Source organism: Neopsephotus bourkii, unplaced genomic scaffold (assembly GCF_033783945.1).
Source record: "Neopsephotus bourkii isolate Nb327-2 ecotype Australia unplaced genomic scaffold, CSIRO-AGI_Nbou_v1 NB_1574, whole genome shotgun sequence".
Taxonomy (NCBI): domain Eukaryota; kingdom Metazoa; phylum Chordata; class Aves; order Psittaciformes; family Psittacidae; genus Neopsephotus; species Neopsephotus bourkii.
This window is the reverse complement of record NW_026902050.1, coordinates 2816281-2829559: the sequence shown is the minus strand read 5'-3', so window position 1 is coordinate 2829559 and position 13279 is coordinate 2816281. Positions and strand designations below refer to the sequence as shown.

Here is a 13279-nt window from a genome sequence, read left to right as displayed (position 1 = left end):
GTCCAAGACTGCCAATTACTAGGCTATATTATTACAGGTGAGTAGTGCAAAGTACATATTTTAAAATAAAGAGGTAGCTACATTTATAGGGAGCCATATTTCAGGTATGTATTGTGAATATTTATCTGATCAACACCTGAGAGGGACTTAAGGGGTGAAAGGGTCACTGTTTGTTACTGAACCCCCTGCTTTGACATGAGCTAGGCTGAGTATCTGTTCAGCTCTAAGGCTGGAAAAGTTCTGGCCATGTGCTCAAAGCCACTATACATGCAAAAGTTGGTGAACTCTTCTTTCATACATCTCTTGCAACTTAAGACACATCCACTACTGCAACTCACTGTTTCCAGATGGTATTTCTATTATGCCATCAGCACTTCATTTAAACAAATGAACCTTACTGCCTTAGCACTGCCTAGTACTGCACTGTCTCTTCACAAGCAGCTGCTTGGGAGGGCTGCACCTTCCCAACCATGAAGCGTTGTTTAGATGTCTAAACTACAGTGTACCAGAAAAAAGTTTGCTTGGTTCAGCCCCCCTTCTCCCCTATTAAGTCTTCCCTGTCACAGGGATAGAAGCCCATGCAGCAGCAGGCTAAACTGACAGCTTTTCTACCACTTGACTAACAGGTTAAGGGACTGGATAGCTACAAGGTCAAGTGATCCAATGTGTATTTGTACATACTATCACAAGGGCAGTCATCTGCTCAACATGTGGTGCTAGTGTGCTTGCATCCTGGTTATATGCCTTGTGATAGGAAAGCAAAGGCACCAGTGATAAAAGACTGGGCAGGAAAAAAAGACTGTCCAAAGGAGGACACCCCAAATATCCCAATGAACTGTGTCATTCCCTGCGTATTTTGATATTTTGGCTAAGTATTCATAACAGGAACCCTAGATCAAGTCTGCCTGTTCCCAATCTGTACCATCTTCACAGCTGCTTCTTAACATTCCACTGCACAGCAGTTTACATTTCACCGTCTTCAGGGGCTAAGACCCTTTTTGTCTTACCATATAGCAGACGAGCTAGGGAAGTAAGGAGGTGTAAGTCCCATGAGAAAGAGCATGTGCAGAAAAGGTTCACTATCTCATATACTAAAATACCTAAGGGAGAAGGCATACAGCAAGGTAGCAACCCCCATGAAAGAAATGAGGTCCCCATGATCTTGTCACCTCAAGGTAAACGAAAAAAGGGCTGAGATGCTGTATCTCATTCCCAGTGCCCGTCAGGGCACCCTTCCCCATTTCCTTCCAATTCCTTAAAAATTCTGCCTTACCTGAGCCACATACATCCCACAAGTGTTACCTCATCAGATATGCTCACAACTCTATTCTCTACTCCCATGCCCCGCAGCATCACCTTAATCCTTTCCCAGTAAACTTCTGTCAAGTCTTTTCCTGACTATCTGCTGCACTAGAGCTTCATTGCTGCACATCACTCCAAGGCTTGACACCGGAAATGTCAGATTTAAATGCGTAAGACTAACGTGCTAGGGCTAGAGTTAATATCCAAAAGAATGTCTTCACATACTTAGTTCACCTTTCAACATACACATATCACCCGCAGTAACCTGTGACACACCAGAGCTTAGCACAAACTGACAGATTTTTTTAATACCGAATCTTATACTACTTCCCAAAGCGCTTTCCAGATTACATACACAAGACTGACATCGCAGTTCACACTCCAGGCTTGTTCAAAGAAATCTGCGCAATACACAACAGCCAAGTTGTCGAAGTGTTGTTTTGGGAAAAAGGTGGAAATAATGGGGCAGATTTTAGTAGTGTGTAGTTACAGCAGGCCCACACTTGGGTCATGAGCTTACTCTACGCTATCAGGAAGGACTGCAGTTGAAGGAAACCAGCAGATTTTGCATTACTCAGAAGAGATGTCCTTTCAACACAAAAGCCTGTGATGAAACTGCATGATAGGAGAGAATTTCTGGAAATTCAGCTCAAAATTCATTTTGATACCATCCTGCTAAATCCAATCCTTTTCTACAGACGGCAAAATTAACAAATTAGGTATTTAGAGTCAGTTTTCAAATGAAAACTTAGTTTTCATAATGCAACTCAGCATGGTTCTGTATCTGTTTAGTACAAGTAAGGAGACCAAGTATATCAGAGTAGGAAAACTAAGAGCTCTACATCAACATCAAAGGAGCCGAGCTTTCCAAGAAGGCTGCAGAAAGGTAACAGAAGTAACACTAGAGGCACAGAAGATGAATAGCCATTGTCAGCTCAAATTTCAAGTATTACATGAAAATCAGTTTTCAGGGGAAGAGGATCAGCAAAATTAAATTGTTCAGCAACAGCTGAGGCAAAGATGTACTATTTTTCTGTTCATGTGTTCGCAATATGATCATTAATAAAGCACAAAAGTTAAATTCAAAACTTAAAGTACTAAAAAGCAAATTGACCAGGATTTTTCATTAACTGTGCAACAATATATTTCACTGAGAAAAATAAACTTCCTTTGCAAATGTAAAAAACTCAAATAAAACCCAACACAAAAATATTAATTCCAAAATGAAGGATACTGTCAGTCAAATGCAGCATAACAGTTTTTCCAGTTTAGTCTGTAAACAGTCTTTAACTCACATCAGTCTTGGTCATGTTTAAATACTTCTCATAATAAAAATTAAAAAACATACCAAAGAGTTACAGTAGTAGCCTAATAGTATTCATATATCTGCATAGAAATAACTGTACCCTCAGCTTTTAAGTAAGAACATGCCTTATACTCCACATTACCAGACCAAGGGAAGCTCTCTTCTGCTTTGATTCAGGATTTCTGCAAGCTTTCTTTTGCAGATGATTCTAACAAAGGAGAGCTTCCTTGGGTTGCCCAGGTTAAAGTTGTGAATGCTCTATTCCTGGCGGTGTTCAAGGCCAGGTTGGACAGAGCCTTGGGTGACATTGTTTAGTGTGAGGTGTCCCTGCCCATGGCAGGGGGGTGGGAACTAAATGATCTTAAGGTCCTTTCCAACCCTAACTATTCTATGATTCTAAGAACTGAGACAGCTCATTAACAATCAGGCTGCTTTAATTTATCTGAGTTTGTGTTTAGCTGCATTGGTAGCAGGTGCTTCTGTAGATTTAAAAATTTTCAGCATAAAGCATGTTCTGTCCTGGGCTTTTCTAAGGGTGCTGTCAATTAAAAAAATAATAAATAAAATACAGACAATATGTGGTGCTGTTATCTGGAATTTGTCTTCTATAGGGTGGAAGACATGGAATAGGATCTTATGGAGGATCATGACTGTCACATGTTGCTGTTGTGCCAAAATTATTATTTTTTTTCTTCCCCACAAAGACTCCAATAATTCAAAAGTACTACAAACAAAATTGACATCTATTAAAGACGAAAGCAGGAAAAACCATAAAGAGTGTGAAGGGCTCTCCATTGTGTTACTAGGTCTATATTTGGAAGGCAGTAAGGGAAGCCTACTTGCACACAATTATTTTCTTGCCTCATTCATAAGGCTTGCTCTTGTATTCCTTGTACAATTTCAACTCCCCTAATAAACAAAGGAATGCAAAATGAGCTGTCTCATTTTACCAAAATACTGGATATTTTGGTAAATCCAAAATACTGGATACACTTGATTGCTTCTGTTTTATGATTGCCATGACAGAATTTATACTGAATCTGTATTTTGCCTGTGCCTAACACTTCCACTTTAAAACAGAACAAAAACTTATAACTTTGTCTTTCCAAAGGCATAAGACCAACAAAACATTTCAAACAGTACTCAATTATATAGCAGATACAAAACCAAGGCACGTAAGATGTCCTTAAAAGGCAACTTCTTCACATTATTGAAAGGATTTCTTTATTTGTGAGTGTTAAGATAGATGCCAAAAACTATTCACACCTATGCAAAAACAGACTGATCTCTCATGCAGTAAACATAATGCCTGGCTTCTCCATTATTACAGATCACACTAAATATACCAGCCAGTGGCACGGGTACAATTAACAAAGACACAGCAAATTACTTAAATTACAGCTTTGCTAAAGCTAGTGCTTTGACAGGCAAGAAAGTATGGAAGCAAGACTGCAAAGAGAAGTGAAGGAGCACATCTGCAATGTGCTCCTCTACTGGCAAAGGTAAATTATGGAGATTAGTGCACATGCAGTAATTACATTGCTTTAATTAAAAACCATTTTTAAACTAGACAGTAATAAAAGGAATCAATGCAAAAAAATTGTATTGATAGAGCACTGTAACGTTAAGTGTTCAGCTTCCACTAGAACACTGCAAAGTAGTAAACATGCCAACTCTTAGTTTATAAGGATACAAAAGAAAGTGGACGGAGATTTTAATTATTTTATCTTAGCATGTAAAACATCAGAGTATATGTTGCAACTCAGGACCTCCCAGTTCATATGTCTATTTTCCAAATAACAGAAATCCATTATTAAAACTCAATAATCATCTGTTTCCCCAAAGATAAATTCCAAGGGCTTCTGTGGTGGCATAGAAGCCTGTAAATTGTGGTTCATGTTACTTTTGTTAATATATATTATTCAACATGCAGAGCAGATGACCACCACTGGAAAACAACACTGTGGAAATCTGGCATTTCAAAATAAGCCCAGTGGACATGAGAACCAGTTTTCCCCAATAGTTCCTATACAACAGGAGAAGGTAAGGGAAAGCAGGAGAGAAAAATACAACCAAACAAAAAACACTTCATGAGCAGGTAGGAAAAGTCAGTGATTACACAGAGCCCATTACTGCCAGACCTAGATCACTGACATACGAGTTTTTGTCTAATGTAACATAGTGAAGTACTTCAGCTATAGCTTTTAAAAGAAAATTGCTTCCTCTTTTGCTATGACATTCCTTCTCTCTGTTGTTCCTATTAGTCAAACCACGTTTATGGATCATTTATAATCAGCACATTATCATCATGTTAACTGCAGAAATGAATGTTAACCATCAGTCAGCACTGTCAAGGGTATCACAGCTCAGAGAAAATGAAAATTTAAAAAAACCCACATTCAAATAATACTTGTCTTTTTATCCCCCCACTAGTCATTCAACATGTATAAGAAATACCAGAAAAATGATAGCACACTGCTCTTGAGTGTGCTTATCTCTCTAAGACATCCTCATGCAAATGAACATCAGCACATTCAGAAAAAAGCAACACAGTGGTAAAGCATCATATCCATTTCTGCGCCATGTAAATACAGATAAACTTTTCTAGCAATGCTGATCCTTCATGATGACATGCCCCTGAAAGAACAGATTTAATTTCTAAAAGGAACACTTTGCAGACAACTTTTTCTGAAATACCCATTACTGTATTTTAGAAGCTGACTCAGAATCACCAAAAATTGGGGAAAAAGTGCAGAAACTGCTACAAGTTACCTGGAAAGTCAGATCACTTCTTGGGTCGAGTCAGGTATTGGCTGGTGGGTGGTGAGCAGTTGTATTCTCACCCCTTGTTATTTCCCTTTTCATTATTATTATTGGTGGTAGCAGCAGTGGTTTGTGTTATACCTTAGTTACTGGACTGTTCTTATCTCAACTGGTGGGAGTTACATTCTTTCGATTCTCCTCCCCATCTCTCCCGGAGCAGGGCAGAAGGGGGAAGGTAGGGGAGTGAGCAAACAGCTGCATGGCTCTAAGTTACCAGCTGGGCTTAAACCACAACAGTATCTTACCTAAATAAACTGTGTATGAGAAGTCTTTAGTATTATCTTCTACCTACTTGGCACATACAAATAAAGTATTTTCAGAAACAAAGAATTAGCCATCCACATATACGTGCACTTGTGAGCAATAAAAAATGCAAGAACAAAACTGCCAAGAGCAGCAGACCTTATGACTTGTTATCTCTATTAGACATTAAACGTATTGTGCATTTAAGCAGAAGGGTCAGTAATGATCAGTTATACTCCCATTTGCAGGGGGGGGGAAATAATTTAGGAATACACAGTAACCGGCAGAACTGCACTTACTCTGGAGCAGATTTTTAGAAAGCCTTGAGATACCTCTATTCCCCACTATTCTCAATCATATATTATCAGTCTGCATATAAAGATAAGTACACAAAAATTCAATATATAAAAATATGTATTTACTTAAAATGAAACGTACTCTTACAGCTTATTATTTGCTCCATATATTGGGGTTTTATTCATGTGTGTATGAAGCATTTCAAAGCTGACTGCTTAAGTAAAACTCTTTTTTCACCTAACAGCTCCATTTTTAGAAGTCTAGTGGCTGTAGCAACTCCCAAATTCTGGATTCTTTATCACATATCTAACTACTCACTTGTAATCTTAAGTTTTCAACACTCGATGTAGAAAAAAATTGCTCTGTTCATTTTTAATTTCTTAATGATATGCCCACACATTTGTTCCTTTTGCAGCATTCCATCTTCACTAAATTTACAGTATTTTCTTTTCTATGGGAGTGAGAGGTTACACTGGAATTTCATTGATGTTAAAATCTAAAAATCTTTTCAGTCTTTGCTAGATTCCATTTTAGTTAAGCCAATGTGGAAATAAAATTATGTATTTCTAAAAAAAAACCAAATTCTACCGTAACTACCAATTCACATCTAAGCTGTAATTCTTCTGAATATTCAGATACGTCAAAGATCAAATTACAGGCACATTAAATGGATGTCTTTTTCTGCTGTGTTCACTTTGTTATAGAGACATCCATACAAAAGATATAAACCCCCACTGACTTTTGCATGACCCAACTGTAATCCATTTGTAAGGAATCACAACACAACAATCAAAAAAAATCCACCAGCCTGGAAAATACAGAGCACATTGCATTCTGTGGAATTATCCAAAGGCAAGGCTTGTTGATTCAGACTTTGCAGAGATAGTCAATGTCACATCTTTTTGTTTCTGCATCTGCTACTCATTACAGAAATATTAAGTGCCTGATCTAAAGCCTACTGAAATCAGGAAAAGAATTTCCATGTGTTATGGTGGTATTTGACTTAAATCAGAGATTATTCATGTTATTTCCTGTGTTAACAACTTCAGTTATGTCAGGGTGCGATCCCCTATACAGAACAAGCATCTTCATTACATCATCATTTGCCTATCAACCTATAAAATTCTAGACAACCACTAAAGCCAACTTTCCCTTAAAAATGTTTTACAGTGAAACCATTTATTACGCAGTTCATGATACAAAAACAAGGCAAGAAACAAGAAACAGTATCTATGGTGTCTTAGCTTCAGTAGCTAACATTTCAATACTAATGGATTTTTAAGAATACACTGGAGACAAAAAGAAAATCCAGCATTCCTGAAAACAGGATTATAGTCCACAGGAGTTAGTTTCACCTGTCCTTCCAAAATAAAAGGTTAAGGTTGTTTGGATATAATATCAAGAGATCTGAAGTAAATGGACTGCGCAATAATGTCCTGAGAAAGACGGTGTTTCACAAATAAACATGAAGCGATATATTTTCATTATAATCACTAAAGACAATATACTGCAAGTACTAGATCAAATTCTGTCCTTTTAGTAAAAGGACTTAAAGTAATGTAAGAGATTAATTTCACAGCAGTAGAACCAAAGCGATCATTTGCGTAAAGAAATGAAATCATAGTTGAACAAATAAGCTTTTTGTTTTGTTTTTTATAAGCCACCAAATGCAGTGGCTACCTAGAGATTTACAGCCAGGTTGCTTTCTAATGACTGACAGAGCGCCAAACAATGCATATGGCGTAAGATTCAGCAAAAGCAAAGAGGAAGGAGAATGAGGAAATGAGCAGTAAGAGGTTCATATACTGGCTAACTTAGTCCTGTAATTCTTGAGATTTTCAGTTGATTGTACTCATCTATAGTAAGACATTAACTGACCTTCTTGAAGTACCATTTTTCTTGCAAATTTCAATATAAGGTAGAACGTAATTTACTGCTTATTTTTATTCTAATTTGATGTCACAAGGACTCAAGAAAAGGAAACACAATTAAGGTTACCTTTATTGGCTTATGATAATTTTTCATGGTTAATTTTAAATCCATAGCACTGTAGCAAGGTTCAGTCAACCTTGCAGAAGAAAACACATTTTTTTTTCCTTTGAGGCTGACTAACATTCCACAAACATGGTATTGCTCAAACTGAACATCTGCTTTGCAGTGAGAGCGATGTCATGAATAATACAAGTTGGCTTTATCAGGGGCAAAGAACAGTAAGCCATTCTATCCTTGAATCCAGGCGTATTCCCTAACATGGTCTTTGTGCCTCAGAAAATACATTCTTTCTTGACACGTGTTATGTGGTAATTGTTTCAAGTAAGTGCTTTTCCCACCTTTTCCTCTCATGCCTTGCAATAGCTTCTATGAAAGAACGATGGTAAAATGATGGCACATATAAAAACCCCAAAATTAAGTAGCAGATTTTTTTTCTACTTTTAAGGAATAGACTACAACAGAGAAAGAATTACAGCAGCTTCTCTATTTCACTGAATAAAGTAACAGTTTTGTTTCTCACCTTGTCATTAGATATTGCATAAAAATGAATCACTACAAAAAATCACAACTGCAAGTATTTTGGAATTAAATTTAAATCTATCTTGCCCTTATAGAAGTATGGTGATTGAATGAAAAGACCACTCCTCTAGAAAATCAGATAAATTATACCCACAAGATAGTTTTGGTTTATAGTCTTTACCATGTCAGGCAACTTATGTACTAGTATCTCAGTTTCCAGAGAATCAGAGAGCTGGACACAGTCCTTTGGGGGGGGGGGAGGGTCCAAATAATGCATCAGTGACTGACTGCTGTGCTCATTGTTAATGACAGCACAACAAGGAATTTTTGTGGAAATTCTGTACCAATTCCGTGGTATATTAACCAACATTTTCATTTTCAGCTGGAGTCTACATGTGATATCAGTTGTGTTTCAGTCACAGAAATGTTAAAACTCTTCAGTCAGAACAGGGTCAACTATTTAATGTGCTTTCACTTCAAATGCTATTTCAAGCATACTCAAAATTATATTCAAAACTACAAATCCTCCTCAATTTAGAGTGTTCTTTGGTGTTAGAAACAATGGGGTCTAATTAGTTAGACACAGAATGATTCACTTGCCTTTCTTAAATTTATGTACAGGAATTTTCTTAAGCTGATCCTTCCTAAGCCGATTCCTTCTTGCTCTGTGTCTGTCTTGCACAAATTTTGTTATCTGGAAACAGACATAAGACAAAACAGAAAGTTAAAACAGTAAAAGAACCATAAAACTATTCTGATTTATGAGTCTACACAGTAAGTTAGTCAAAAGGGAATCCTGGCTCTAACTGAATCACCACTTTCCTAGCCTGAACTCAAGGATGAAGCCAAACAAGCCTAAAGGGAGTTTTCAATGACCATGACACTTGAAGCTGAAAATATACAAGCTGGTGGGTTTTTTGAGGTTTTTTTTTTTTTTTTGTTTTGTTTTTTTTTGAAAGGAAACAGGAAAAAAAAGGTTTATACTATATAAAATAATGGCCATTGTGGCAATCCTCTATCAAAGCCACATATAATGGGGTGGCACATTTCAATACAAAACACAATTCATTCAGTGGTTTTGCTCACAGTTTTGGACTATTACAGCTCTCTTAGCATTATTACTCCCACATTCATCAGAACTGTTTTCAAAGTATCTAGGTGTAGTTTAGGAACCATTAAAGGGGTTACTTCCAGCCACAGTTAGTTGCTGTCTTCAACTGTAACAAAGACATTGTTTCCATTTTCTTAATAGCCCCTAATGCTATTTCTGTTCAGTTCCTAATTCTAGCATCTGTGATAAAACATTCTTTTTTTCCAATACAATGACAGACAAGCAAGGGCTTTAACCAAAGTATACACATTAACAAATAATTTGAAATCTGCAGACCTGCTCTACACCTGCCTACACTGTGGGTAACGTAAACAACAAGAGAGTATTAATATTATAAACTGCATTAACACCTCTCACTTCAGAAATCCCTGAAAGGCACTGGTATACTTCATAACAGATTATTTCTTAGAAAGTACAAGTATATGTATATTATTCACAAATACTATTAGGAACATTTGAAACTGTAATTGCTTTTGCCAAAATAAAGTTTACTTACTCTTTTGCATCACACCTGTCTTCACTTTTTAAGCATCTTTGGATCTAAACTGTTTGTTCAGACTCTTTTTTTACCCCATATGCATGCATAAACTGCAGTTTTACTTCTGTAATTCAGGTATTTAGTAACTATGGAAGAGCCTCAGATTAATTTCTTAGTTAAAACAAGATTTCCTGAAATAAGCAGGACCAAAACCACAAATGAGTGAGTACCAAATTCAACCCAATTGTAGTATCATTACTTCATGTGCACTGGTCTCCTGTGTCCAACCCAAATCATTCTGTGATTTAATTGCTTCTGATAAGAGAACGCACCTATGCCCTACAGTCAAAACACTTTACAAATTTGTTTAGCTCACTCCTGTAACATTTGTAATGACACTCTGGATGCAGAAAACTGCTGTTTTCATAGGGAAACACCTGCAATTCTAAGGAGACATGGCCTTCCAGTGGTATTAGCACTGTGTTATGTAGCTCTAGTTCCCTGCTAAAGCGATTGGTGTAAATTAGTCTGTAACTCAGTTCATTTACTTACCTGTAGCTAACAGCACTGAAGTCCAGCACTAACTTAATTAAAAACAAAAGCCGCCAAACTGGTGAAAAACTCCGAAGTGAAATATGAAGAAATATTCTGAGAGTAAAAACCATCCCTTATTTCTGAATTTCCACAGTGGTGGTCATGATAAAAGTCAAGCTCACACTCCTCATAACAACAGTATTGCTATGCCAGTAATTTCAACAGTGTATGTCTCCCCTCCTTCATTAATTTTCTCTTCAATGGTAGCATTCCAAATTGCTGTTTAAATAAGAGCCCCCCTAACTAGTCTTATTACCTTCATTCCCTTATCAGTATCCTTCCAAAAAATGACAGACCGTATTTTGATAAGGTGCAAAGCAAGTACTTTTGATTTTCAAAACGATACTACAGTCCCTTTCACAGCATTCTACACTCCACTTATTAGATTACTAGTATTTTGTTTCAATTTTCAACTTAAGTGTACTTTAAGCAGATTATTAGTGACGTTCGAGTAAGAATACTGATAGTCTTGTAACAGAGGTTCAGAGAATATTACCCCTGGTAATGGCTCTCTGTTAAGACATACCATCTCTCCTCACCTCAAAGTGCTGACCATCAGGATACAATACAACTGTACTTTCACCAAATTAACTGAGACAAAGTCCTCCAATCAAGGTTATCACCAGAAGGTCAGACAAAGCATTGGTGAATTTTACATCATCTCCAGCTGACCACTTCTGCTTTGTTTTCAGAGAGCTGTTGCAATTCTGATTATGCCAAATATGCCCAAGATTGTCAAAGAAATACATAATTTGCAGTGAAAAAAACCACTAACAAAGAAATATTTTAATAAAATGCTATAGAACAGTTGATACATTACTTGATTTTCATCAAAAAGTAAAATAATAAATTGGTCAGAGACCAGCAGAGATTCCAAGAAGTGGGATGCCAAATATTCTGAAATAAAAAAGTTTAAATAGCATAGCTATGTAAAGGAGACATGTTCAGCTGAGAACCTCTATAGGTAACATATATGCTGTTAGTCATACGCTGTATGCTGTAACATGTTCCAAGCTTGCTGATCCATTACTACACCTGCAATAACAAACTGCAATGTGGAACAAGGGACTAAAGTTTATTATGTAGCACAAGTTTGTTAAAGTTGGACATAGTCTCAGCATATGAGAGCACAAGGACAGGTCATTACTGGATAAAAAACAAAGGGTAGCATTGAGGATAACTCTTTTTAAGCAGTTATATGCCAAGTAGAACACCCTAAGGGATCCCTTAAAGATATCACTTTGCCAAAATTCTGTACCTGTTTATTTTACTGACAAAATAAAGGGTTATAAGTACAGGTACGTACAGTACACAGAGCTTTCACCATTATCATAGGATGGTTAGGGTAGGAAAGGACCTTATCTCCCACTAGACCCAACCTGACCTTGAACACTGCCAGGGATGGAGCACTTACCACTTCTTTCGGCAACCTGTTCCAGTGCCTCATCACCCTCACAGTAAAGAAATTCCTCCTTACATCCAATCTAAACTTCCCCTGTTTATAAGTCTGAACCCGTTACCCCTTGTCCTGTCACTGCAGCCCCTAATGAAGAGCCCCTCCCCAGCATCCTTATAGGCCCTCTTCAGATACTGGAAGGCTGCTATGAGGTCTCCATGCAGCCTTCTCTTCTGCAGGCTGAACAGCCCCAACTTTCTCAGCCTGTCTTCATATAGGAGGTGCTCAAACCCCCTTATGGCCCTGCTCTGGACTTATTCCAACAGATCCATGTCCTTCTTATGTTGGGGACACCAGAACTGTACACAGAACTGCAAGAAGGGTCTCACAAAGGCAAAGTACAGAGCCAGGATAACCTCCTTTGACCTTTACTTTCTTTACTGTATCCCTTCATTTAAATTTAGAAAAAAGTGTTATTAGAAGAAGAAACTTACCATAAATATGACGATGAGAATAAGACAAATCCCTACTATTATTAAGAAAGGGATTAAGTAGTACTCCAAAGGAAGACTGAACTCTGGGATTAACACAACATGGCCACTGTGGGGAGAGAAAGGTAACACTTTGTAAATAAGTTAGAATTTAATAATGAATTAAAGAATAAGTACAATGAAAAAGACCAACCAACCTACTGAAATAAAGCATTATCACTAGGCACACTGAAGGAATACCTACCTATGCACAACAACATAGAAAATTCATCTGATAGCCACGTAACGTAAAGACAACAAATGAAAGGATAAAACAATGTTTCTTTGAACATTTTTGGGAGTCAAACCTACTTGCTGACTTCAATCATAAATACATCTAAAGCAACCAGGAAAACAATCTCATAGCTGCTTTAATAGCAGAATGAGAGAAACGTAACACAGAATCATAGAATACTTAAGGCTGGAAAGGATTTTAAGATCATCTAGTTCCAAGCCCCCTGCCATGGGCAGGGACACCATACATTAAACATGACTATATAAACTCTGTCAGAACATACCGTGAAACCACTGTTATTTAGTAAGTTTTCTGGGTTATACAGAAGGTTTAGTTTCAAATCATGAAGCATAGCAAGTTGCACCCTCTGTCCTCTGAGGAGTCACTAAAATAGAGTACAGTAACGAAACATCTTCCCAGGCAACCTGATACAGATGCTGGCAACTGGATATC

General features: G+C 37.3%; 2 protein-coding genes across 3 annotated transcripts in view; one reads left to right on the top strand and one right to left on the bottom strand.

The window, feature by feature from the left end:
- Positions 1–13279, top strand: part of PFN2 (profilin 2) — a 135307-nt gene that overhangs the window by 15008 nt on the left and 107020 nt on the right. The window lies entirely within an intron of this gene.
- RNF13 (ring finger protein 13) overlaps positions 1–13279 on the bottom strand; it is a 45305-nt gene that overhangs the window by 7035 nt on the left and 24991 nt on the right. The window contains exons 7-8 of the mRNA XM_061371518.1: positions 12556–12661; positions 9083–9176 (exon numbers count right to left, since the gene is read on the bottom strand). Coding sequence (XP_061227502.1) covers positions 9083–9176; positions 12556–12661 — 200 coding nt within the window. The remainder of the gene's footprint in view (positions 1–9082; positions 9177–12555; positions 12662–13279) is intronic.